The 27,303-nt window shown below is 51.1% G+C and overlaps 1 protein-coding gene across 2 annotated transcripts in view; it reads left to right on the top strand.

Moving 5' to 3' along the window:
* The window catches only part of MAP3K15 (mitogen-activated protein kinase kinase kinase 15), a 117,549-nt gene that overhangs the window by 88,631 nt on the left and 1,615 nt on the right, over positions 1-27,303 (top strand). Inside the window, exons 15-26 of one of the 2 annotated variants that reach the window (XM_057310416.1) lie at positions 4,302-4,435; positions 6,657-6,784; positions 8,430-8,560; positions 8,725-8,830; positions 17,491-17,648; positions 20,330-20,513; positions 21,241-21,400; positions 21,901-22,054; positions 22,830-23,015; positions 23,636-23,741; positions 24,604-24,829; positions 26,448-26,560. In XM_057310416.1, coding sequence (XP_057166399.1) covers positions 4,302-4,435; positions 6,657-6,784; positions 8,430-8,560; positions 8,725-8,830; positions 17,491-17,648; positions 20,330-20,513; positions 21,241-21,400; positions 21,901-22,054; positions 22,830-23,015; positions 23,636-23,741; positions 24,604-24,829; positions 26,448-26,560 — 1,786 coding nt within the window. The remainder of the gene's footprint in view (positions 1-4,301; positions 4,436-6,656; positions 6,785-8,429; positions 8,561-8,724; positions 8,831-17,490; positions 17,649-20,329; positions 20,514-21,240; positions 21,401-21,900; positions 22,055-22,829; positions 23,016-23,635; positions 23,742-24,603; positions 24,830-26,447; positions 26,561-27,303) is intronic. The other variant, XM_026480221.4, reaches the window with a different exon arrangement.

Below are 27,303 nucleotides of genomic sequence, written 5' to 3'. Positions count from 1 at the left end.
AGGGAGTCGCTGAGAGGGAGGCCGGAGCAGTGTCCCACCTGGTGAGGGCGCTCCGGGCCTGCCAGCTGAACCTGGTGGCCGACCTCCTGGGGAGGATCAGCAGGCCCCAGGGGCCTCGAGAAGAGAACGTGAGCAGTAGAGGTGGCCACAGCAGCAGTGCTGTGTCCCTGATGTCCTAGGACTCAGATGGGCCCGCCTTGGGAGCCCCTGGTGACGGGCCGAAGGCCAGGGTGCATCCGCACAGCCCGAACTTGGGTTCCCCCACCAAGGTTTACCAAGTGTCTTCCACGTGCCAGTGCCGTGAAGACCTAGCAGTGAGACAGGACAGGGGACCCCAGTGTTCAAGGTATGGCTGGCCTCTCAGAGCTGGCATTCATCAAGCACTCACTCTGTGCCGGGGGGAGGGGGGGCTTCGGGCCTCCTACACGTGCTCTCATTTATTCCTCTTGATCACCCTTGAGGGGGGCAGACTGTTGTCCCATGAAATGCATCCCTGCAGGAGAAAGTTTGGGATCCGTGTGCAGCATAGAGAAGGGACATCCAAATCAGCGGTTATCGCTGTTGGTGTTCTGCAGGTGGGGAAACCCGGCCAAGGTCAGGAGCTGGAGGAAGTCCCTAGCAGTGGGAGAGCTGGGCAGAGAACCAAAGCTGTTAGGCTCCAGAGCCCCCCACTGTGACCACCGGATCATTCTGTTGTTCCCACAGTTGGCCAGAGGCTTTGAGGCCATCATTATAGACCTGTCCACCGGGGCAGGTGGCATGGGGAAGCTTGGTGGGCTCATGGCCGTTGAGTGTATTAAGCAGGGACGGTGAGGTTTGTGAGCATGGCCCATAATCACACCGTTAAGTGCTCACGGTCTGCTCTACAAATGTTAGTTCTTAGAAGTATTATGACTTCTGTGATGCCACACTTTGTTACTATTTTGTATCAAAATCACAGTTCTCGTAACAGATTTAGTAAGGGAGCTGGATCCTGTAATTTTAAAAAGTGGTCTTCCTGCTTCTAAGGTAATCCTTTTAAAGCTTAGGACTTTACAGTGGAAAGCTCCATAATACAAAGAATTTCCCATTCCTATTGAGGATTAATTCATTTCTCATTTCTTGTCCCATCGCGGTTAGTTTCAATATCCGTTGCAGCTTCCCTTAGCATGAACCGTGAATTGGGTAGCTGGACTTCAGAGCAGCTCCAGGAGCCATCAACAAGGGGAGGGCTGGCCCTTAGCAAACTGGTCCGCTAGAGGCCACTTTTCACCAGCTTTGGGCCTGCCTGTCTCTGAGAGGCATCAGAGAGCCGAGTGGCCACCCCTTGTTCAGGCCTTCCAGCTGTGACCTTGGGAAAGCCACACGTGATGCCATACCATGCCACCTGGACCTTAGGTTGCTGAGCTCCTGGCCACACTGTCCTGCTAAGCTCTGGACCAGCCTTTGCGCCCCTGCACGCTTTCAGCAAGTACTTAATGATGCCAGGCACTGTGCTGGGAGCTGGGGCCGTAACAGGAAACGAGAGAGAAGTGGCCCTGCTCTATGGACCCCAAACACCTGGCCAGGAGCACGAACCCTGAGCAGCTCATGAGCTCAGGGTGCTGCCGAGGCGCTGAGCTGGTCTCAAGCCCGCACCGACGCGGCCTCCCTGGGCAGTGCACTCTGCGCTTCCCCACCTGCCAGCGCACCTGCTCTTCGGGCCTCGGGGCGGAGCTAGTTCTGTGGATAATTAGACACGTCAGCACTTTCAATACATGTCAGTGGCTGGGCTGCCGGTAGCTCTGGGAAGGAGGTTTGCTGAGAAACATGTCCCTGTTTCTTGACCAGATTTCAGAGGTTCTTCCATTCCCTCGTGGTTTATGACCTAAACTCCTGAAATGTGTCGGTGCCAAACATCCTGACATCCGCCCCCTATCCCCCTGCGTGCTCTCACACCTGGAGGGACCCCAACCTTCCATCATACCACGTGTCCTGATAGAGGCTTCGATGACCTGTGATTTCTGCACCTGAAATTTTCCATGGCCGGCGAGCGGACGGGGCTCTTGTCCCCAGCTCTGCCACTGGCTTGCTCTTGTGGCCGGTCTCTCAGCCCACATGCCAGCACTCAGGTCCTGACACTTGCAAGGAGAGCAGCTCCTGTCAGTGTGGGGAGGGGGAAGGAGCATGGACTCTGGAGCAGCCTCACGTGACCTCATCTCAAGGCCCGGATCGGAGTTCTGAGACTTGGAGAAGAGGATGAGTGAGAAGAGTCTCCATCCTGTACTGCCGGGCCGTGTGCGCTGCTGGCTTCCCGGGGCCCAGAGATGGCCCGACCCTGGCCACTGGGCGCCACCAGGGTGGAGCTGTAGAGCCTGGTGACGGGGGGGGGGGGGGGGGGGGGGGGGGGTTGAACTTGCACAAGAACCTGCCCCCAGGAGATGGTGTCTCAAAGCCAGGTGGAAACACCCATTTGTTCAGTTCACACAGCGGCCGGGAGGCTTCTGCCGTGACCAGCACCGTGCACGCACTGAGGCGTAGCAGCAGGACAAGCACCGTGCCCTCGGGAAGCACACGATTTCCCCGACTTTGTGAAACAGAAGGAAAAGTGTATAAAAGTAAACATACATGTATAGCAAAAGCGCAAAGACTTATATGGGCACTGAAAACAAAGATACACAGTAAAAAAAAACCAAAAAACTCTCTTACGAGCAAGCTAGCCATCACTATCCGTGACTTTCGGAGTTCTCTATTGAAGAACCTCATTACTTTGGTATCTTCTCAGCCAGAATATTTAAGAAAACTTTGGTGAGGACTGAAGTAAAATTTTCTTTTGTGTACAACATATAGAAGTTTTTTCTCAGCTAATTAATAATGTTTGTGAGCCTACAAGAGAAATAATTGGCCAGCTCGTGGTACCCATTCATCTGTGGATAGACACTTGGGTTGCTTCCATATCTTGGCTGTTGTAAAGAATGCCGCAGTAAACATAGGGGTGCATGTATCTCTTTGAATTGGTGTTTTCATTTTCTTTGGGTAAATACCCGGCATTGGAATTGCTGGATCGTAGGGTAGCTCTATTTTTAACTTACTGAGGACCCTCCATACTGTTTTCCAGAGTGGCTGCACCAGTTTGCATTCCCACCACCAGTGCACGAGGGTTCCTTTTTCTCCACATCCTTGCCAACACTGACTTTTTACCTTTTTGATAATAGCCAGTGTGTCAGGTGTGAGAATCCCAAGCTCTTGTGGACAGTGCAGCTCGAGTCCAGTTATTACACCGTTACACCTGTGTGTCTTCAGACAGCTGTTGAGATTGGCCACTAATTTGGATCGTCCCATTGATGACAATTTAATGAGATTTTTACGGTCAAGGTAGTTTGAAATTCATTCTTTGAGCTTTCAGAAAATATCAAAAAAATTCATTTTAATAATTGACTCAGGTCTTGAATTCTTAGTTTAGAATCAGAGTTTGTGGTGGAAATGAACTGAGTGATGCACTTTGAAGGTAACAGATGAGGGGCCGAGAAAGGTGTGAGATGGAAGCCTCATACGGAGCAGGCTGACGTCTGGTTAAATCAGACGTGACGGGGGCCTGTTGGTGATCTTAACTGTCATGGGTATCCTTCGAAGCACGTTGGAAGGGACCAACACACATTCTGTGCACTTCTGCAAGTAGGCACAGTGGAGCACAGAAAACAACAGACGCAAGAATTGCTCAGCCTAGAGTTATATTTGTTTTCGTTCTCGAGAAGAACCAACTAGAATGCAGCTGTACAGCAACTTTTGATAATGAGGTTGGGGGAATAGAATAGCAACGGCGATTCCAGGTGGAACGTGTGCAGTGCGTTTGACGCTAGATCTGTCCATCTAAAAGGGGGAAGCCCTGCGTGTGTGCTTTGTATTAAGAGCATTTTATTGACCTTCAGTTCTTCTCTGGGCTACAGAAAGAGGTTGGTTTCCTGAGAAGCTAATGAAGGATCATGCAGGACGGCAGCTCTTTGGGGTGCTGGACATGGCTTAGAAGCCTTTATGCTGTAAATTGCAGCATTAAAGTGGGACAAAATCTCCAAAAGCTGAGCCCACTGAGTTACATATGAGCTGTATTTTTAAATTTTTTTGATTCCATCTCATAGAATCATGTCGTGAATATATGAGTAACTGAGAATTCTACCCTTTGAAAGTAATTACTTAGTGAAAATTACATAACCTAAGGAATGTGACGTGCCTGGTACTCAGGTAACATTATTTATAAATAAAAAATTGCAGGACAACATTTAGGCTCTAATGGGGCTCCACCACAAGTTGGGTGCTTTTTGATCCTGTTGCTTTGCCTTCTTCAGTATGAGTATGACCACGACGCAAACGGCGATAGGGTCGTGCTGGGGACAGGCACGTATGGGGTCGTGTTTGCTGGAAGAGACCTGAGCAACCAAGTGCGAATAGCCATCAAGGAAATCCCGGAGAGAGACAGCAGGCAAGTCAGGGTGGGCCTTCCTCTTTCTCAGGTGCCGCCTCCACACCCAAACCCCGTGCCCATCACTGACGGCGCAGGGGACTCAAGAATGAAGGCATCGTGTCGTCCAAAAATGTAACATTCTCTTGTTACAACAGTGATTTGTTTTGTTCTTTGCATGTTATAAATAGATGAAGAAAACGGAACAACTTTACTTGGAGGCATGTGGATTGCCAAGAGTCATATTTTAAAAGAGAACTGTGGTTTTATTTCCGCTTATCCACTAGGTCTAAAGTTGTACATTTTTACATAGATAGATGTTGGTGAATTTTTTTAAAATGTGACTCGGTGCTTTACTTCATAATGTAACAGTTTTAAAAGGCTATGATTTATTCAGATGTATCGTTACAGAAAATTAAATGTGGCGAAAAGAAAATTAGCTTTTTGCAATACAGACTTTTTTTTATTCCTTGCCCTTTAACCTCACCCTCCTACATTTGGGGCTATTTTTTTTAAACCACCACTGTTAGTAACTTATTCAATATTTTTTAGAGTCTAATAAATATTTATTCCTTTTTTAAATTCACACCCCCCCCCAATTCTAAACAAGAACGTTGCAGTGTTGACTGCCCAGTGTTTTTGTGAGAACCTACCTCCAGAGTAATGGCCACCACGTAAAAAAGAATAGCTCCGGCCTCCACAGGTGTGTTCAGATGACATCTGCATGTTGCCTTCAGTGCTGACACTGATGGACACATGCAAACAGCCCTCTGTCCTGGTGTCAGTGAATTGTTAGGGATGGGTTACAAGTGCTTTCTAGCAGCTTTAAGACCCTTCATCATTCATCCGTTCATTGATTCACTCGTTCATTCGTCTGTCTTTTCATTTGTGCCATTTGAGCTAAAAGGCCAGTCCTGAAATGAACTCCTCTAGCTTCTTCTAAGGCTGGGAAAGATTAAATGACTTCTTCAAGGATGTAAGGGAACAAGACTGGGATCCAGTCTCTTGAGTTCCTTGTCCAGTATTCTTTCTCTTATGCTCATGCCAGATAAGGTGGTAGAGTTGTATTTTGGGGGGGAAGTTGCTGGCATGTACCACCTCCTCTGGCTGGTTGCAATAGTTAAGCTTTTCGTTGCCCATTGTTTTTCTGGGAATTTTAGAGCCGGAGGGGACCTTAGAGACTGTTCTTGTCCCATTCCCTAAGTGTAATAGCTGAACTTATGATGTTGGGCACCTTCTCTTTGCCAGATTCTGGGCTGGCCCTGGAGACCAAGAGGTGCCCAGGATGCTGTCCTGATGTCAGGGTGCTCCTGGTTTGGTAGGGAATGCAGATACCTTGCCTGGGGGTCAAAGTGATGAGTGGCACAATGGGGGGGTGCACAGAATGTTTGTGGAAGAGAGGAAAGGAATCACTTTTCCTGAGTGAGTTGTGGTAAGTTTGAGAAGATAAATCCTCTTTGAGCTGGTCTTTGAGGGATGAGTTGAAGTTCATATGGCAGAAAAGAGGAGGCCAGAGCATTCTATGCTAAGGAAAGAATAGAGCTGTTAAGGCACAGAGTGTATTCAAAGAACAACAAATTATCCGTTGTGACCTGAATATAGAATGGGGGTGGGGTGCTCTTAAGATGAGGCAAAATTTTCAAAAGGTGTAGTCTGACTTGAGTTTGAAGTTCCTCCTGTGCCATGTCAAGCAATATGGTCTTTATGTAGACTTGATGAAAGGTGATCTGATGAGGTGTGTGTTTCAGGAAGAGGAAATATGGCAACCAGGGGAGAATAGACTAAAGAAACCAGACGCTGACCCAGGAGATCCGTTAGGTAGCTGTTGCTATAGCGTAGTGAGTTTGAGGAATGAGAGTAGAAGGCAACTGAAGACAGAACCTTCCAGAACACCACTCTTCATGAGAGGCAGAGGGAGAGGGCCTGCTCAGAGAGGCAAGGGATACATGGAGAGTTGAGACCCTAACCAGAGCAGTCATTTACTGAGTACCTCCCGTACACCAGGCACGCCAGTGAGTGCCTGAGACACTTGACACACTTTGGCCTTCGGCAGCCCTGTGTGGCTGCTATTACTGTCCCCTATTTTACATATGGGAAGCTGCGTACTCTCCCGGGAGCCAAGGGAAAGACCATTTCCAGAAGGAAGGGGTGGCCAGCAGCAGGGCAGGTACTGGCGCAGTGCCATGCGGACCCCAAGCCCCAAGGACCCGGCAGGTGATGCTGGCTTTGCTCTGCCTCCCAGGTACTCTCAGCCTCTGCATGAGGAGATAGCGCTGCACAAGCACCTGAAGCACCGGAATATCGTCCGCTACCTGGGCTCTGTGTCCGAGCATGGCTACATTAAGATATTTATGGAGCAGGTGCCCGGGGGTGAGTACTCCCTGGTACTCTCGTCTCACACGCTGAAAACCACTGATGAAAATGTGATGTGACCATCACCATCCATCTTGCCATCTAAAAAGTGACAGACCTTTTAGATGTGGGAGAACATTTGCTTCTCAGAGGAGTTGGAGACCAACTTTCCAATGTCACATAAATAGTCTGTTTCTGGTTTAATTCGGTCATCAAATATTCATGGAGGATCTGCCGAGGGCCAGCTGCTGGGCTGAGTGCCGGAGCCAGATGAATAAAGCAGAGTCTCCAGCCTTGAAGCCTTCACATCTAGGAGTTTAAAGCTAATTTGGAGATGAGGGGACAGAGGTTTTAAAAATGACACGCAGAATAGCATGTTTACTGTGAAATCAAGAACCACCTCCTTAACCACAAAATCCCCCAAGTGCAGGCAGTGTCATGGCGGGGGGAGCTCCTCTGCTCTGTAGCCAGAGTGTCCGGCTTGAATTGGGCCTCCTCCTGCAAGCCGTGGCACCTCAGGCAAATTCTTTACGTCTGTGTCCCCCCGCCTCAGTTTTCTGATTGAATAAATGAATTGTAAAATCAGAGTAATAATAATTACTCCAATGATTGGCATTGTAATAATTATTGGAGCGATAAGGACCCTAGCTCAGTGGGTTGTTAGATGGATCAAATGAGATAGTGTATGTAAAGGTTTTCAAATGGTGCCTGGCAGAGAGCAAGAGCTCAATAAATGTTCATTTTTTTACAAAATAATGAAAATGATAATTATGATCTGAATACAAACACAAACATTTCAGTTAGAAATCTGTATTCAGGGGCGTCTGGGTGACGCATTCGGTTAAGCATCCATCTCTTGGTTTGGGCCCGGGTCATGAGATTGAGCCCCGCGTCGGACTCCACACTCAGCGTGGAGTCTGCTTGGGATTCTCGCTCCCTCTCTGCCCCTCCAGCTTGTGCTTACTCGCTCGTTCTAAGCTAAACTAATAAATCTTTTTTTAAAAAAGAAGAAATCTGTAATCATTCATTGCTTTAAGCAACAGCTATTAAGAGCCTACTATTCTATCCAGAGCCTAACTGCATATATTGAGAGGGCAAGATTTTGAAGGTTACATTAAGGATAAAATACAATTTCTTCTAATCTCAAGTTGCTCCTAGTCTAGCAGAAAATATGTCAGTCACTGTTCACATTAATTGATTTTCCAGGGGTGAGGTTTAAGGATGACAGCAGAATTAGAAACATGCGCACATCCCCTTTTACAGCTGGAGAAACTGAGGCAGAGCAGGGCTCCTTCAGCACTGTGTAAGGTGTCAGGCCGAGGCAGCATCTGCAGCAGGGGGCCGGCCCTCCCCAGGCCAGAGCGCATCATTGTGCTCTCCTCCTGACTTTGTTCAACATGACAGAGTTCATAAAGCCAAAGGGAGCCCCACTGAATTTCAGAGGTCACAAGGGGCTTCCGTTCACCCTCCCTCTGCGGTGCCTTCTCTGGCTGCACAGCTTACACGTCTGGGAGCCGGCAACAGAGGGGGAAAGACTGCACGGGGCAGGGATGTTGGTGTGATGGCTGATGTGGGGTGAGAAATATCACCTTGCTTGGTCTCCCTGGCTCTTACGATTGAACCTTCATCATGCTGATGAGTTCTCTGCTGTGTCCATTTCCAGGAAGCCTTTCTGCTCTTCTGCGGTCAAAATGGGGGCCGATGAAGGAGCCCACCATCAAGTTCTACACCAGGCAGATCCTGGAAGGCCTGAAGTATCTCCACGAAAACCAGATCGTGCACAGAGACATCAAGGTACTTGCTTGTCTCTGGGACCATGCCAGCTGCTGGCTGGCTGGCTGGCGGTGTCTGGGAGGAAACTGAGCGTGGCTGCCCCCAGAGTACCGAGGCTAGGCTTGCCAGAGACTTGAGACTGTGTCTTAAGGTCCCAAGTATTTGATGTTCTTCCTTTTCTACAGGGTGATAATGTTCTGGTGAATACCTACAGCGGAGTGGTGAAGATCTCTGATTTCGGAACCTCCAAACGGCTTGCAGGAGTGAATCCGTGCACCGAGACCTTTGCTGGTAAGTGGGCCGGGGCTGGGCGCGGGTTGCCGCCTGGAGTCACGGTCCCTGGGCGCCTCAGTGCAGTGTGGCCGGTCCGTGACAGAAGCCGACCGGGTATGGTCCGCAGCTTCAGATGATGATGGTCGTCGCTGTCTTCAAAGGTTGGGTGGGTGTGGTGCTCTCCTTGAGGTTTTCTGAGGGTCTCTCACCAATCAGCGAAATAGCAGCATCTCTTCTAAGTTAATGTTGTGGGTAATTCTGAATCACAGTAGTCCTCAGACGACTCGCGAGGGCGCTTTACTGGTCTGTCATAAAAGCCTGTTACCTTAGTTCGTTCTGGTACCTCGTGCTTTGATAGGGTTATGTTTCCAAGGGAAGCTGATCGGTCTAGGGAGTATGGTCTTGTAGGTGGGGTTGAGGGCTTGGGTCTTCTTCTCCATGTGTCAGCGATGGACTCATGGAAGCGTTGAGAGGGACTGGATTCAGAGTGGAACGAAATGACCCGCTAGCTTTCCGTTTATAAGACCAGGGAGTCGAATGAGGTTCGAAAAGCTACCTGTGGCTTTTTGAAATTCCTGCTTAAAAGGAATTGATTCCTGGAAAGAAGTACCGATTTTGAAAAAGTAAAGGTTTGTGGTCCCCTAAGGTGTAATAAGAAGGATCACGAAGATCCTGCTTGACGGAATTAAGAAACACTGCTTAGACCATGATAGCTCGGAAGTAAGCGGTGTAGAAGCATGACCGTTCTCTGTCCCTGGGGCACCGAGCTGTGGAGGGGACAGATTTGGCCTTGGCTTTAGTGCATAATGTCTCAGCTTTGAAAAACTTCTCTTCAACAAGAGGGTTGTTGTATGTCGACCGCTGGACGCCCACGGTGGAGACACATTCTCTAGCTAAAGAGAACTTCTACTTCCCAGAAATGACGTCTCAGTTGTTAACACCAGAGGTACGTGCACGTCGAAATGGGAAAATATCACACCACGCGCTCCACCAGGATCTCACAAAGAGTGTACTGAACTTTCATTTATTGTTTCTGATATAAATATACGTGTATCAACATGTGTACGTGAGTCCGTGTGCATGTATGACGGGCACGGTTTTTATTACCCTAATTGAAAATGACTTATGTCCTCCTCTTCAGAAGCCACCAATGAGCTTGGCAGTATGTAGCAAGAGGGTCTCTGATATGACAAGGAGTTATTTCAAAACATAAAACTTCTGACAATTTACCTCATAATTAGCTTCCCCAAAGAGAAGAAAAAAATCCCAAAGAAAATGCATGTATAATCCATTATCGCATATCACATTTTCCCAAGTAATTGGCTTGAGGAGGCATGCATTTTGCATTGCAAAATAATGCAGGGGTGTTTGGGGGATAATAAAGAAGGGGTCTCATTTTGGGTACGAAATTCCCCTGCATATCATTACTCTTTGCAACACAGAGCAGTTCTGTAGAGAAGTGTCAGCTGCTTCCTGCAGAGCCCTTGCTTGGATGCCTGAGGATGGGGCCGGGCTTTTCCATGCAAATGCCCGGAGGCTCTCAGAGCCTGGAAAGGGAGCCAGAGCCTAAGGCAACTTCTGGCCCTGAAGCCTCCCCTCCTCTGTTCCTCTGAAGGGTTTTCACTGTAGGTGCAAGCCAGCTAGAAGGGGGGGAAAGGCCATTATGGCTAGGGTCAGCCCCCTTTGCTTCGGGTTTGTTTGTTTGTGTTTTAACAGCTTTATTGGGTATAAAATGCACCTGTTTGAAGTGCAGGATCCAGTGGTTTCTCATAAATTTTCCGAGTTGTGCAGCCTTTGCCACGGTCCAATTTTTGAACATTTCTATCACTCCAAAAAGGTCGCTATGCACCTTGTAGTCCATCCCCGTCCCCACCCCAGCCCCAGGTGACCACTGATGTACTCTCTGTAGAGATCTGCCTGCTCTGGAGCTTTCATACAAATGGAAGAGTAGGTAGTCCTATGTGTCCAGCTGCTATCACTTTGCATAATCTGTTCCAGGTCCATCCACGCTGTGCCATGTATCAGTACTCCATTCCTCTTCTGGCTGAATGGTATTCCATGGTATGGATAGACTATATTTTGTTTATCCATCTACCATTTAGTGGTCATTTAGATTATTTCCACTTTTTGACTGTTGTGAACGATTCTGCTATGAAAGGTCAAGGACAAACATTTGTGTGGACCTAAGTTTTCATCCCTCTCGGGTAGTTGGCTAGGACTGGCTCTTGGGACAGGAACTCTGTTCCTCTGGCTGTGAACATCCTTGGTTCAAATTCTGGCTCATCCACTTGCTGGCTGTGTGACTTTGGGCATGTTACTTCATGTCTCTGTACCATACATAGTTTCTTCATAAATAAAATGGAGATGCTCCTGAGGATGAAATGAGTTAATATTGGTGAAGTGCTTTGACCAGTACCCGACTCACAGCAAGTGCAACGGAAGTATTTGTTAATAAAATAAATACCAATTTGCACTTAGAAGTCCCAGGTTATTAGGGATGGCAGGAGCCTTTGAGAGAATCGAGTTTCTGTAGGTAACATGTTGAACCTGTCAGACTCAGAGGCTGTAATCATAAAAGATATCTCATTTATTTTTTTTAAGATTGTATTTATTTATTTGACAGCACAAGCAGGGGGAGCAGCAGGCAGAGGGAGAGGGAGAAGCAGACTCCCCACTGAGCAGGGACCCCCCCCCCCAATGCGGGGCTCCATCCCAGGACTGTGGGATCATGACCTGAGCCGAAGGCAGACACTTAACTGACTGAGCCACCCAGGCACCCCAAAAGTCATCTCTTTGTCTCCCACTGCCCTCTGCGTCCTGTCCAGGGCACTAGTCCTTTCCTGAGTCTTTGCCAGCCACCCTGAGACAACTGAGAGAAAGTCTTAATGGCACTTTGAGAAGCAGTCTGAATTGGGTGATTGAAAGGGGCCCTGCTAATACACTTGTCAACGCTCTGGTCCTCGTTCCATGGACGGCACTCTTCCCCTGTCATGGCGGGTCTAGCAGCAAGTCAGCACGGAGTCTCACCCTTTCTCCCCTGACTCCCACCTTCTTCTTTGCTCCCCAGCTGGGAACACTTTCCTGCCAGGTCCCTCTGAATGTAACTCCCACGTCCTGGGCAGAGACCTGTCCTTTAGCTGACTGCCCGCTGCCCCCCACCACTTTTACCCCTCACATTGTATTCACTCATCCATTTTTTTTTTCTCCTGGGGGATTCAGGCCATGGGAGATGGCCTTTGAGCAGGATTCCTTTTAAAAAGACCCTAGGGGCCTGGGTTGGCTCAGTCGATGGAGCATCTGACTCTTGATTTCAGCTCAGGTCATGATCTCGGGGTTGTGAGATCGAACCCCGCTCGGAGATTGAGCCCCGCTTGGAGCTCTGCACCAGGCGTGGCACCTGCTTAAGATTCATTCTCTCTCTCCCTCAAAAAAAAAAAAAACCCTAAAGCTGTATTTTTTTTAAGATTTTATTTATTTATTTGACAGAGACAGCCAGAGAGAGAGGGAACACAAGCAGGGGGAGTGGGAGAGGAAGAAGCAGGCTCCCAGCAGAGGAGCCTGATGCGGGGCTCGATCCCATAACGCCAGGATCACGCCCTGATAAAGCACTATTTTTACAATGGGTCCCACATCTGGTGTCCAGGGATCATGCATCTTTCACCCACTGTCAAGAGGACGTGATGATAGCCCCAGACCCTATGGGTTGCAGCTCTAAGCTGCTTTTCCTCCCATGGGAACCGGACAAAGTGATGTCCTCTCCTACCAGGCCCATCTTTGGGCTGGGAAACCAGAGTGGCCCCTGGGGCCACAGGAAGCACCTTATTTCTCTTTTCTGTACTTCATTAATAGGAAATTTTGACACTTTGGGGTCAGGCTCAATATTTTCCAGGGCCTGTAGAAGATGCTTATGCATGTGGCCTCCTTTCAAGTGCGATGGTCCTGAGTGAGTGTTGAGTTGCCTTAGTCACCATTTTGGGCACAGCCCTTCCCCGACTCCTGTATTGAGAACGTAGCCCTCCCGGCACAGTAGTGTCTAAAGAAATAGCTTTCAACACCCTCCCACCTCCAGTCTCTCCTCTCTCCACCTTTTTAACCCCTTGATGCAGGTGGAAGGCCCCTGGGCTGGGGCCTGCGTGTGAGGTGTGTAACCAGTTGTGTGAGACCCCCTTGGAAACATGGACCTGTCGTCGGTCTCTTGCCTCGTGCTTTGATGTCTGGCTTTTATCTTGGCACCTCACTCAAAACTTTTAAATTATCATCCTATGCCATGCATTTTTTTTTTTTGCTGGCAATTTAAAAATCCTGCTTGGGCAATTGTCCAGAAGCCTCCGGTCAATTTCATGTCCCCAGGGGGCTGTGTCAGTGCCTGCGGGTCTCCCGTCACCGTGTTCTGAGCTTTGCACTCCTGCTCGGGCGTAGCTGCCTGAGAGTCGTGGCTGGCTGGTCGACCAAGTGACCTGTGTGTAGGCACTCCTTGGGGACATGCAGTCTAGAAAGGATATGATGCCTTTAGGAGAGCCAGAATAAAGGCTAGCAAGTTTCCCAGCATTTCTGCATTAATCAGATGCCTACCCCGCCCCCCACCTCTGGCCCGCGACGCAGGGCCCCAGGATCTTGGTTTCTCGACAGAAGCCATTTTGGTGCAGCAATGTACACCCACAACATGCACACCAGTTGGGGACAGTCCCTTGACTCTTTGAAATAGTTGTGTGGCTCCGTCTCTGTTGGATGTTTTACCGTGAGTGAGTGGTGTTTCGAGGAATACGGTAGTCAATGAAGCAGAGCGCCCAGTTTTCTCTCCCTGCTCTCCACCTTCCAGCTACATGGGCACGAGTGGCACTGTGGCTTTGGAAATCCTTGCATCAAGTCCACTTTTGTTCAGGCAGCGTTTGTTTCGCCTGTGCTCCTGCCGGATTCCTTGCATCTGTCGTCGGTGTCCTGGTGAATAGCTCCAGATGTGCGGACGGAAGACCTGAGTTCTAGCCTGAGCACATCCCCCAGGGGCCCCCACCTCCTGCCATTCACAGCCCTGTGTAATCCCCTCCCCTTGAATGTGGGCTACACTTAGTGACTCACTTCTAATGAGCAGATGAAGGCAGAGTTGCGGTGTGTGACCTGGAGGCAGGGTCAGAAAAGACAGTGGGGCACCTTCTTGCTTGCTGTCTTTGGGTCACTCGCTCTGGGGGAAGCCATGCCTTGAGCAGCCCTTTGGAAGATCCCATGTGGCGAGAAACTAAAGCTTCTTCCGAAACCCCACCTGAGCTTGGAAGTGGATCCTCCAGCTCCATTCTGGGTTTCAGGTGATTACAGCCCAGCAGACAACTCAACTACAGCCTAATGAGAGACTCTGGGCCGGATCTACCCAACCCAGCTGTTCCTGGGTTCCGACTCGTAGAAACTGTGTGAGATCCTAACTCTTGTTTTTAGCTGCTAACATGTGGGGTAATTTATTACATAGCAACAAATAACTAATATGGATGTCATTGTGAAGTCCCTACATTTACAAAGGGTGATGTTCACTATGTTTCCATACAGAGAAAATCTCCAAATTTAGCATTAAGCAGACTTATTCCCCAGTTTTGAAGCAGTTGTGTCGAAGTGGACAGTTGTTTGACCAGGGTCAATAAACCATTGCAGTTCGGTTTAGTGATATTTTCTATGTTGCATAACTTTGTAAAACTTTATTCTCTTGCTCTTTTAAGAATTAACTTTTAGGGGCGCCTGGCTGGCTCAGGTGGAAAAGCATGAGACTCTTGATCTTGGGGTCCTTAGTTCAAGCCCCACGTTGGGTGTAGAGATTACTTAAATAAACTTTAAAAAAATGACTTTTAGTGATTGTGTTAGTTGGCACCCAGGCAGGAAAATCAAAATCACCCCACTTACTTTTCCAGAGAGAATTTAGTAGAAAGAACTGTTAACTGGGACTGAGTTATCCCCCCAGGGCTTGGGGGGAGCACAAGCAAGGGTAGAATTGGAACTTTTCAGGAGGGTGTTACTGGACTGGAACAGGTACCAGGGAGCAGGGCAAGATGAAGCTTGTTCTGAAACTGAGGGCACAGAAAAGCTAGAAACTGGAGCCAAGCACTGCTACGGGAACCAACTGAGGGTCCAAAGGGAAGCTCCCGCCGAGGAACAGCAGCATCTGTTGGGGAGCCAGTAACCTCTCCTTCCTCCCTCCTAGTAGGTATGCGTGCGCGCGCACGGGGGCGCTCTCGGGCTCTCTAGCGGCCCCTAGCGACCGAGCATAACAGGGAGCTGCCGCAAAGCAGATCCGTGGTTTGCAGAGTGCCCAGCCCAGCATCATAGAACGGAGCAGAGCAGTAACAGCTTAATGAACAGCACCGCGTCAAGTCTTTCCTCGATTAATGGATTGCGGATTAGCTCGAAGGCACATCGTCTGCCAGGGCCTCTCGCTTCCCTGTTCACAGCAGTACAAGCCTGGGAAGGGAGGTTGTGTCACTGGAAGTTCTGTCCCTGGGGCTCTGGGGTTTCCTAACAATGCAGCAAGTGCTGCGAGCCTGTCTTGCCCAACCGTGCAGCCAGCCAAACACTTCCCTACCAGGCTTTCAGCTTTGAAAACCAAAGCCATCATTGGTGCCCTACAGATCTGCTGAGCATACAGACCCAACCCAGTTTATATTGAACCTTAAATTAGTTTGACTTCGTAAAAATTAAAAGAAATTAAAATTCTTTTCTTCAGTCTCACCAGCCATATTTCAAGGGCCCAACAGTTACATGTGGGTAATGGGTACCATACTGAACTGCATAGAACATTGTCATTATTGCAGAACATTCTGTGGATGGCACCTGGTAGGCTCAGTCCGTTAAGCAACCGACTCTTGGTTTCGGCTTAGGTTACGATTATGATCTCCATCTCAGGGTCGTGGGATTGAGCCCCGCGTCAGGCTCTGCGCTAGCATCGAGTCCGCTTGTCCCTCTCCCTCCCCGCACTTGTGCGCTCACTCTTTCTCTAAAATAAATAAATATATAAAATCTTTTTTTAAAAAATCTGTGGGTCAGAGCTTTTCCAAATGGTCATTGGAAGGAAAAAATGCTAAAAGATATTGGATCTTCAAGAGGAAGATGTAGTAGGTAGCTTCCCCAATTTTTTTTTTTTTAACCAACAAGCCCTTTGTTTTCATTGACTAAGATTCTGGAAACCTGCTTTGGTTGCATGATCTTGAGACAGGCACTTGAATTTCTGTGGGCATCAGTGTTCTCTGTTCACGCCTTGGCCTGTGTCCTCTGCAAGTTCGCTGTTAGTTATAAACCACTTCGCCAACATATAGTGTCTGTTGCTTTCCTCAGCCTTAGTTTCAAGGAAAACCTACGATTTCACTCCCAGAGCCCTGATTGACCTCCTTACCCCCATCTCTGCAATCCCCTCTCCTTCCCGCGCTCTGTCCGATCGCCACCTTCCCTGTAGCCGCCTCTGCTGGCTTGTGACCCACAGGAGAAAGTCCAAAGCCAGAGCCTTCATTATATCCTGTTTGCCGTTCGGGCTGTTCCCAGGCCACTGCCTCCTTAATTTTTAATTCTTAACTCCCTGCCCTGTGGTCAGACTTCACTTGTGGTTCCTGGAACTCGCTCTGTACTTCACACCCTTGTGCCTCTGCTCAGGCTCTTCCCTTGGCCTGGGAATCCTCCCATCGCTTTGTCCACCTCTTTGACCTTCCCGGCAAGACACCATGTGCCGCCTTTCGTGGATTTACCCCCATGTTCACGGCAGGGCCATGCTTTACCCTGCTTGCTCCTGGCCAATGACAGAGCACGGCGGAGGTACCAGAACAACGTGGGACTCCTCCAGTGGGCAGCTTTTGGTCAGGGACACCCCAGTGGCCTGAGCGAACTGTCTCTGAGCTGCTGTTCTGAGACTGCCTCCCCACTTCTTCGTTCCCCTCTCCTCTCCCCCCACTTCTTCGTTCCCCCTCTCCTTTCCCACTTCTTCTCCCCTCTCCTTTCCCCCCACTTCTTCGTTCCCCCTCCCCTCTCCCCCCACTTCTTCGTTCCCCCTCCCCTCCCCCCACTTCTTCGTTCCCCCTCCCCTCTCCCCCCTCCTTGTTCCCCCTCTTTCCCCCCCCACTTCTTTGTTCCCCCTCTCCTTTCCCACGTGTCCCGTTGGCACTGAGGTCGACCACTCCCCCTGCCCATCCTGCTCCTTCCCCCTTTATCCTTCATATACTTCTCCCCAGTAAATCTCTTGTATGTCTGATCCTGTCTTGGCATGTACCTCTCAGAAAACCAAGCTGATCCAGACAGAGCTTTTCCCGACTGGAAGCAGGCGGAGCCAAGCACGGTTTCCACCCGTGTTCTCGGACCCCGCTGTTCTAGCGCCTGCTCCGTTCGCCCACCATCACCCTCTTGTCTGTCTCCGCCACTAGGCAGCTCCTCGAGGTCAGGCACTGTTTCCCCACATCGGCTGCGCCCTACTGTGTGCTTATTGGATTGGATCGGGGCCCATTCATCTGAGGAGCTGAGCAATCTTCTCTCGACGTGACTAGTATCAAAGGAAGGCGTGTTGTGTGTCTCTGATCAGAGAAAGGACGCAACCACATCATTTACGCCTGAGAACAGGCTCCATCGGTCATTAATGAGAGGGTTCAAGTTCACACGCTCGTTTACTAATGGTTCACTTAGATTTTTGAGCGACAGGATGCCCACGATTTTCCCCCCCACAGGCACTCTGCAGTACATGGCACCTGAGATTATCGACCAGGGACCTCGCGGGTACGGTGCCCCGGCGGATATCTGGTCCCTGGGCTGCACCATCATCGAGATGGCCACCAGCAGACCTCCGTTCCACGAGCTCGGCGAACCGCAGGCAGCAATGTTCAAAGTAAGACATGTTTGCTGATTGAGGTTGCTGGTGTTGGGGAAGCAACAGGCCAAAAGGAAATCTCCCACCACTCTGGAAACCTCTCCACGAAGGCAGAAAAGAAAACAGTTTTATCATTGAATAAGCATTACCTCAGAATGGGTGCCTGTCACGGGCCATCCGCTAAGTGACCGCAAAGACAGAAGGAACATGTCCTTCTCTCGAGCCCAGCAGTGCCACCCTTTACACCCGTGTTGTCAAAGGAAATGACTAGTCCTCCCGTGCGGGGACTGGCGAGCACCACGGGTCACACTAGTGTGTCCGGGGGCACCTGGTGATTGAGATGACCATTTGCATTAGCTAATTGGCTTTACCCAAAGGAAAAATAAACTTCTCCAATCTTTAAGACAGGGGGTAATTTTTGGGGACGCCTGGGTGGGTCAGGTCATGATCCCAGGGTGCTGGGATCGAGTCCCACATCCGGCTCCTTGCTCAGCAGGGAGTCTGCTTCTCCCTCCGCCCCTCCCCCTTTGCGCATGCATGGGTTCTCTGTCTCTGTGACAAATAAATAAAATCTTTGAAGAAAAAAAAAAGGAGGTAGTTTTGGAGCAAGACACTACTTTAGTTAGGCTTTTCCCTTCCTGTAGAAACTGGGAGATGCGGATGTCTGCTCCTTGCTGTTGACATTTCCAGGAGTTGGCCCCAGGTCCTTGAGAAAGACATTCTTGGCAAGAGGTTTATTCACCTTTTAAAAAGATTCACATGCATCTCAGATCAAGAATTTGGAATTACACGTTTTCTAAAGTAAGTACTCTAAGAAAAGCAGGGTCTCCCCTTATTTGCACCAGGGAGGATGAAACCTCTTTTTAAGAATGTGTGTCTGCCCTTACACTGGGCAAGGCTCAAAGGCCTCATGAGTCTGTGTCTTGGAGCGCAGGTTTCTAACTGGGTTTTGAAGAGGTGGGACTTTGGGTAGCAGACGGTGTGTACTTTGTCATTCTAAAAGCCCTCCTAGAGCTGGCAGGCAGGGCACCGCATGTGTTGAGGCCCACTTAGGACTGACTGGCCACTATGGGCGGGGATTCCCCCCCTCCCTGGGCCTGCTCCCTTGGGAAGGGACATGTTTGCCCCCCGGGGAAGCTGACGCCAGGACAGCCCCACATGTCTCAGATCGGTCAGGTCTGTGGCTTCTGGCTCTTTGTACACTCCTAAAAGTTGAAGAGAGGTTGTGGATGGAGTATTTCTGTTCACTTCAGGGCTAAGAAGGCAGAGAGCGGGTTCACTGCTAGTAGCCAGGAAGGCCCCAGCACACCAAAACAGCCCAGTAGAACAGGGTCCAGAGGCCTTGCTTCCTGCTTCTCTGCCAGGTGTGGTGGCCTCTCGGCCTGTCTGCCCCGCAGCCTTGCTGCCGGCATCTCTGCCAGACACTCCAGCTCACTCTTGGGCAGAAACAACTAGAAGGCGTGAGTACAGGTTTCTGCCCATGAGCTGAGTGCAGGCCCCTGCAGAAGGTTCTCAGCGCTTCCCACCCTCCCAGCCGCTGTCAGGCAGCTGCAAGGCCAAGACCTCAAGTCAGCAAGTATGTTCTGGCACCCACAGTCTCAGCAAGGCCCTGGACAGCAGGACTGGGGGACAGCAGCGACCTTCCCCGTGCTTAGTGCGGATCCGTGATGGAGCCAGCCGTGATTTTCGAAGATCTTACCCGCAGCTTCGTCATGGGCCTCGGGATGACAGGCAGTAGCCGGTGCTGACAAAAACCTCAGGGCCTGAGCGCTGATGCTGTGAAGAGACACAGCACCACGTGAAGGCCAGGGTGAGGGTGACGTGTCTACGAGCCGCCACCACCAGAAGCTGGAAGAGGCGAGGAAGGGGCTGCTGGAGGTTTCAGAGGGAGTGTGGCCCTGTCAGCACCTTGATCTTAGACTTCCAGTCTCCAAAACTGTGAGGAAACAGATTTCCATAGTGTGGAGGCACCGAGTTTGTGGTACTTGGTGACAGACCCCAGCAGATTAATACAGGGACCCTGGAGTGACAGCAAAGCGCTGCTCGAAAGAAGGTATCGGCACGGGGCCAGGGTGCTGCCCACATTTGCTCTCTGCTTCCCGGGAGTCTGGAGGCAAGCCATTCCTTTCTTCTTGGCGTTCTTCTGAATTTCTGTCTCTGGCCCCCTAGTGCCCTTCCCTCCCTGCCCCTCAGGTGAGGGGCGCCCCCATCACGTGTCCTGCATTTCACATCTTGGGGGTTATATTCCATCCAGCATTATTTAACCTTCTCAAAATCTAAAACTCAAAAATGTGTGTTTTATTGTGGTAAGAACAGTTAACGTGAGCTCTGCGCCCTTAACAGACTTGAAAGCGCATGCTCCGAACTGCTGAGTCCACGTATGGCGTTGTACACAGAGCTTTCGGTGTGTTCACCTTGTTAAACTGAAACCTTGGGCCCTGCAATGAGTAACTCCCTGCTCCCTGCCTCCAATCCCAAACTCTGGAGCCCCCGTCCATGGAACCTCCTCTGATACCACTTTTCCTGTAACCTGCTGGGCAAAGGCAAGTCCCAGGAGGCCAGCCCGGCAAGTGACTGAGGACAGTCTCCTCCACCGGCTCCTCAAAGATGCCAGGGTAGGAGCTTTGTACTGAAGGCTTGTATACCTGGGTGTGCCTGAGGCCTCACAGTCACATCGGTCACCTCTCCCTTAAATGCAGGTGGGGATGTTTAAGATCCACCCGGAGATTCCAGAAGGCCTTTCAATGGATGCCAGAGCCTTCATTTTATCCTGTTTTGAGCCTGACCCCCACAAACGTGCCACTGCTGCCGAGCTGCTCAGAGAGGGTTTCTTAAGGCAGGTGAACAAGGGCAAGAAGAACCGAATTGCTTTCAAGCCGGCAGGTGAGGTGTACCTGGACAGCTGGGGGGCCGCCCTGGGCGCGGTGATGCCCGGGCTCCTCTGTCACTGAGAGCACTGAGCCTCCCGCACGGTGCCCGGTGCTGTGAAGTGTGGCAGGGGTGGGTGCAGCCAGTGTGGGAGCTGTCAAACCCCAGCCAGCGAATGGTCCTTCATTTCCTGACAGGCGCAGGGAGCCCGGCAGGTGACAGCGGTACACCCCCTTGTTAGAGTCTTTCCTGTGGGGTTGTGCCGAGGAGGGCAGCCAGAGGTGCCCTGGCTGGGGTTTTGGGGCTCCCCTGCGTGCACAGCCTGGCCTTTCCCCCTGTGCTGCTCCTGACCTTGATTAAGGGGCACATCGGGGACTTTGCCTGCAGCAGCTGTCCCACAGGCCACAGAAGCCAAGTGACCCCTTCTGGGGCAGTGAGTCCTACCCCGCAGTGGCATAAAAGTGGCCTCTGAAAAGGAAGCCATTTGTTTTTCTCCTGGTGTGGATGGGGTCCAAAGCCAGGACAGAGAGGCTCAGCGTCTCGCTCCCCGCGGGGCCGCAGCTGCGTCAGCATTTCCTGCGGGCTGCTTAGAAACGCCGTAGTGTGCCCATCTCCGACCTGCTGAAGCGGAACTTACATTTCAGGGCCCCCTGGGTGACTGGACGTAGCAGGCCCCTGTGTGGGTCACCCGGCCTGAGGGGCTGAGACTCCCCCTCCCCCCTCCCTGTCCTCCCCCACACAGAGAGTACCCGGGGCACCGCCCTAGCCCTGCCCACGTCTGGGGAGCCCATGGGCAGCAGCAGCAGTGAGCATGGCTCTGTGTCCCCGGACTCCGATGCCCAGCTGGATATGTTCTTCGAGAAGGCCCGGGCGCCCAAGCACAGGCTCAGCCACCTGCTCAGGTACGGCCCACCCCTTCCCTCCACTGTGGGCCTGTGAGGTGCCCGCGGTCACCGGGAGCCAGATACCTCCGGGTCAAAACCAGACCGCCAAGGGCTTTTGCTTTCTTTCTGTGCTGTCACAGGCCGCTGCAGGCGAGGAAGGCAGCAAACTGCAGGTTCACTGCAGTCACTTACCGCCCTCCCTCCTCCCTCCTTCTCCTCCCTTCCTGCCCTCACTTCCCCTTCTCTCCTGTCTCCTCTACCCCTCCTCCCATCGTCCCCTCAAACGTCCCCTTAGTCTCTCCCCCTTCCCCCCATCCCCTCACCCCACCTTCTTCCTCCCTCTCCCAACACTGGTGCTCCTGGGGTTAGAAAAAACACCGCATCTCTCTTCTATCTGCGGTTTCACCTTGAGGGTGCGGAGTGCGGGGGAGTCACCGCTTAGCCCCTCCCCCGTGGCGGCCAAGCGTGGAGACTTCGTTCTGGGACGCATGGGGATTGTCGCTTGTGTTTGTCCGCAGTGTTCCGGATGAGAGCGCAGCCTCGTCCCCAGAGGACAGGGACCCAGGCCTCTTCCTGCTGCGCAAGGACAGCGAGCGCCGTGCCATCCTGTACAAAATCCTCTGGGAGGAGCAGAACCAGGTGGCTTCCAACCTGCAGGAGTGCGTGGCCCAGGTAGGGCCAGGTCGGGGGAGCTGCTAATCCTGCCCCCTCGGCCCGGGTCCAGGTCCCGGAACGGGTCCAAACGGGACCGAGGCTCCTGCTACCCTGGAACGTTTGCACAGTTACGGTAATCATCATAAGTATTTCCCAACGTCCTTCCCTCTTCCAACAAGACAAAAGAAAATACAAAAAAAAAAAAAAAAAAACTCCCCTGAAGCCTGAATTTGCGGAACACTGCGGTGAACCCAGGCATTGATGGAGTGGTGCTGCCCCCTGGTGGAAAACAAGCCAAAGGCGGCACGAAGCTCAGGGGCTCCCAGCCTTACTTTGCCCTTGACTCATGTGAATCCCCCGTTTTGAAACCCCAGCTGCAGGACACACAGAGTTGCCCTCAGAAGCTGGGAGAGCAGCCACTTTAGGGAGAAAGGTTATGGATAAGAAGATTTGCATTTTAACTTATTTTGGAAGCGGGAAGGTCTTTTTAGGAAGAGGCCACTTGCCTTACTATGAACTAGGCCTTCTAACAAGGGGGCCAGGGTGCGCCGGGGCGGGGCAGTTACACGGGGTTCAACAGGAGGGCGGAACCATCCCCAGAGGGGTTTAGTTTGTGTGTATGTGTGTGTGTGTAGCCCAGGGAGGAGAGGGGACACCTAACAAAAAATAGGGAAGGAATTCCAGAAACAGACCCTTTCTCACCTGGGGTATCCACATAATACTTGCAGAATTTCCCCTCCCTCTCTGACTTACTCAATGAAAGTGATTTTGGTGGGGGTGGGGCGGTGATCAGAGTTCGGAAGACTTGCATCTCTCAGTCGGCCACATCAAGCAAATAATTGGGATCCTGAGGGACTTCATCCGCTCCCCGGAGCACAGAGTGATGGCATCCACGATATCAAAGCTAAAGGTGGACCTGGACTTTGACAGCTCGTCGATCAATCAGATTCACCTGGTACTGTTTGGATTTCAGGATGCTGTAAGTGTTCTGTCTGGTCCTAGAGAACGTGCTAGAAGGCAGGAAGCCCACTGAAGTAGCTCAAGGGCAGGACCAAGGAGTTCATTTACCGTCTTCTCCCAAAGTCCCTGTTTCTTCTAAGCTGCTTACACCTAAATCCCATGTTTTAGGAGTTCCTTCTAAACACAGAATATGCAAGTACAGGTGAACGGGCTGATAGTTTTTGGCTGCTCAGAGCAGGAGTATAGGACTTACAGGACTCGGGAACAGGTGGCATCCGCCAGCTGAGGCTTATGTGTCTGTGCAAACAGAAGTGAGTTGCTGCAGGCCTGCAACCGTGTCTGGTCCAGCTTTGTGTCCCAGGCTCCCGGTGAAGAGCCTGACCTTTCACAGGTGCTCAGTAAATGCTCCTAGAATAAACAGTGAAGAGGCCTGGTGTGCGAGATCCAATCCCTTCCTGTCCCCTAGACCCAGCATGATTCGGGGGCAGCTGGCAGGAACGCTCCGTCCGGAAGAAACAAGTCAGGTAGAAACACAGAGCAGCGTGGTTGACATTTTATCTCAGAGTAGAAGTAAACTAGAATAACTCTTCCTTCTTAAAAGTACAATGGACCAGAAATCTGCATTTTTGTGATTTGTAGGTAAATAAAATTTTGAGGAACCACTTAATTAGGCCCCACTGGATGTTTGCGATGGACAACATCATCCGTCGAGCAGTGCAGGCCGCGGTCACCATTCTCATCCCGGGTAAGTGCCACCTGTTCGGTCAAGGTCAGGCTCAGGCCATGGAAGAGATCACAAGTATCCTCTGCACTCGACGCCCGTTTTCTCTTTCCCAGCTGGGCTACGTACTTCCCTGCAATTCAGTAAACGCTGAGAACTTCTGCAGCCGTACTTATGTGCCCTCTCGGCCTAACCAAGGAGCCCGCATAGAGACAAAGCTTGTGATCTGAGAGGGAGCCCTGAGCCCGGGGGCCAGGATCCCGCAGCGCGCCCCCTTACACACAGGAACGCCGACTGCAGGCTCGAGTCGGTGGCGCCATCTCCTGTCCCCTCCCGTGGTAGCTCTAGAAATCTTAGGCTTCCGTACTCTCATTTATGAAATGTCAGAGCAGCTTAATACCCAGGTTCACTCTCCGGTGGTGACTTCATCCTGGGAAGGGGGCTCCGGGCAGCTTCTGCTGACATTGCCACTTGCTCTCTTGACTTTGCTCCCTCCCTGTCGTGGCGGCTTCTGCCCAGGTTGAGCGTGGCCAAGGAGCTTGTTAGACCCCAGCACTTCATTAAGCCCCAGTGCAAGCAGGCACCTTTCTTTAGTAAAAAGAACCCAGGCCAGGTTGGAAGCCTGGTTGTACCTTGTTAAAAGTGTCCTTGGCTAACTGATTTTAACATTCAGCCTCCGTTTTGTCATCTGTAAACTGGGGGTGATCATCGTTTCACTGCAGAGAACGGAGTAAAATAGTCTCTTCCCCATTGGTGACGTCAGCAGCCACCGATGGAGCGTCGCCGCGGCTGGGCTGGCCTCCGAGCAGTCTCATGTGCTGGCGCCGGACGTAAGCGACACTAAGCCCTGGCCTTGCCTGTGGTCCTTTCTTCCATGCTTTGGCAGAGCTCCGAGCCCATTTTGAGCCCGCGTCGGAGACCGAAGGGGTGGACAAGGACACGGGCGAGGTAGAAGAGAACTGTCCCCCAGCAGACGTGCCTGGAAGTGACGCGCATGTGGCGTGCGGAGGGAGCGGCCCCCGTGAGGCGGCTGCCCCCGAGGCCCAGCCCCAGCAGCTCCACCACCAGCACCTGAGCCTCCAGCTGGGCGAGCTCCGACAGGAGACCAACAGGTGGGCAGGGGTGGGACGATGACCGGGGCCAGTAAGGGAATCCGTGCACTTGCTGAGTGACCGTCCCAGGTCTCAGAAGAGTATCTTCACCAAGGAGGTGGACGAGGAGGTGTTCTCAGCTTCACCTGGGGGAGAATGCCTCCCTTTCTTTAACGGTAGCAATCAGAGAGTTCTGACGCCTTGCCACCAGCCACACAGCAGTCAGCCATGCTAAAGGCTGCAGCGTCTTGGGAGTTCTTTTTCTGTCTTTTCACCAAGACGAGGCTCCTGGCGCGGCCTGCGGGTCCGGCGGCTCAGCAGCGCGCAGCTGTAGCCTGTCCCTATGTCAGTAGCCAAGCCAGGGGGTGGTTGGCCCTTCATCTGATGGACATGTAGCCTCTGACCCTGACCCTGTGTGTGTCAGTGTGCCCTCCCCCGTGACACTCTTCCTTCTGACTTATCACAATTCCCCGGTAGGCACTCGAGCACTGCCTTCCCAGCCAGGGCACCCTGGCGTCGCTGTGAGGTCCCCCCAAGAGAGCTGGCCTGTTTAATTCACTTCCTGGCACACAGGTGTTCTAAAATACTTGTTAAATGAATTAAAACGATGGTCATTTGCACTGGGTAATCACATCATCAGTGGACTTACAAAAAATACAACCCACACGCAGAGCAAACTAGTTGGTACCGGTTCCAAATGCTGCTGTACTGCCACATGACCACTGGGGCTGCCCATCAATAACGGCAGAGCTGTGGGGCCAGGTGTCCGCAACGTGGAAGAAAGCTTGTGTACGCCCTGGCGATCTCCGAAGTAGGACCTTAGGCAGATCTAATCGCTTCTTTTCAGAGAGACCTAGAGTGTTTTTAAAGTTTGAAAGACCCACAGTTTTAATTAAAAGATGGGGGGGGATTTGAAAGCTTTTAAAATATGACAAATGTGGAAGTTGTGATACTTAGCCCTTCTTTAATGTATTTTCCGGTAGGGTTTATAATCACCAGATGTATAAACCGTTACCTGTGGGCTCGGTGGTTCTTCCTCTGCACGGCTGACAGTCCCTCGGCTGCCTTCCGGGTCAGCAGGGGGACCAACAGCCGCGCCCTCCCTCCCCGGCACCTCTTGCCCAGAGTGGTGGCACCTGCGGGTGCCTGGTCTGTCCCGAGCGTGTGAGGCCAGCACCCGGGAAGCAGTTAGCGCGGTCCCGGGCTCCGCACATGTTCGCAGTTGTGCTCCTCCTGCTTGAGCTCATCTTTCTGCCGCTCTCCGCCAGTGTCCGTCAGAAGCAGGGCTGCCAGCTCCTTGGCTTCCTCCTCTGAGGAGGAAAGAGCCCGAGAGCTCCTTTCAGCAACTCGATGAGACTCAGGGAGACAAGCTGTCATCACCAGCTCCTCCTGGCTGAGTTTACTGATCACCCTCAGGTTATCTTCTGATTCATGATACATTTTGAGGCAAAATACACGCATGCCCTGAGTGCTGGTCTTTGTTTTCAAGGGAGGAAACACGAGGGAGGCACCCAGGTATAGGCAGAAACCAGACTGTTGGGATTGTGTGATCCCCCCCATCTCTGAGGTTCAGCCAGTGTTTGAGTTAACTGAATGGTGTTAGACTCTCTGGATAATGGCATTTTTTTTTCTTAACCAGACTTTTGGAACACCTAGTTCAGAAAGAAAGAGAGTACCAGAATCTTCTACGGCAAACCTTAGAGCAGAAAACTCAAGAATTGTATCATCTTCAGTTACAATTCAGATCTAATGGTAATTTTCCACTTGCTCTAACTTGTGAGACCACCTAAAATCTGGCTAATGTTCTAGTCAGCCTTGCCACAGTCAGTTAACTCTCTAGTAAAGCAGTAAGTACTCCAGTATATTCTGGAATACTCCTCAGTAATAGAAAACCACTGGTACATTCAAAAATGTGGATGTATTTGGCTCAGTGAAGGCTGATTCAAAAAGCTAGACACTCTGAGTCCCTCGATATAGAATACTGATGCAATAGTGGCAGGCAAAACTCGAGGGACAGAAAGCGTCAGAATGGGGGGAGGGCACTGGATTGTAAAAGGCTGCAAAAACTTCTGGGGGTGATGGAAATTTGTCATCTGGATGGTTACATGACTGCTCATCAAAGTTCACAGCACTGCATACCTAAAAAGTGTGACTGACTGCAGAAATGAAACCTCAGTAAACCGAATTCATTTCGTGCCACTTACAAAAGAGCTGCAGCCAGCCACCTCTTGGAATGTGGGATGGATAAGCGTGGACACAACATCTCAGTACTGAATTCCATGTCCTCATTTGATTTCCCGTGCAGTTAAGGATGGGATTCCTTATAAAAGGCATTGTAGAGACTGGAATAAGCATTTAAAGTGGTAGACATAAAGTGTATCAAATTCCCAAGTAAGTAACATTACCCTTACCTGTAGTCCCTTTAATCTCTGCAAAGTGAATCCGGGAACTATGGACTGTGGATTAGAGCAGCTCAGACAGGTTTAAGTCATCTC

This window comes from Ursus arctos, chromosome X (assembly GCF_023065955.2).
Source record: "Ursus arctos isolate Adak ecotype North America chromosome X, UrsArc2.0, whole genome shotgun sequence".
Lineage (NCBI taxonomy): Eukaryota > Metazoa > Chordata > Mammalia > Carnivora > Ursidae > Ursus > Ursus arctos.
Note: the sequence above shows the minus strand (reverse complement) of the source record. Positions and strands in the feature narration are given on the sequence as shown.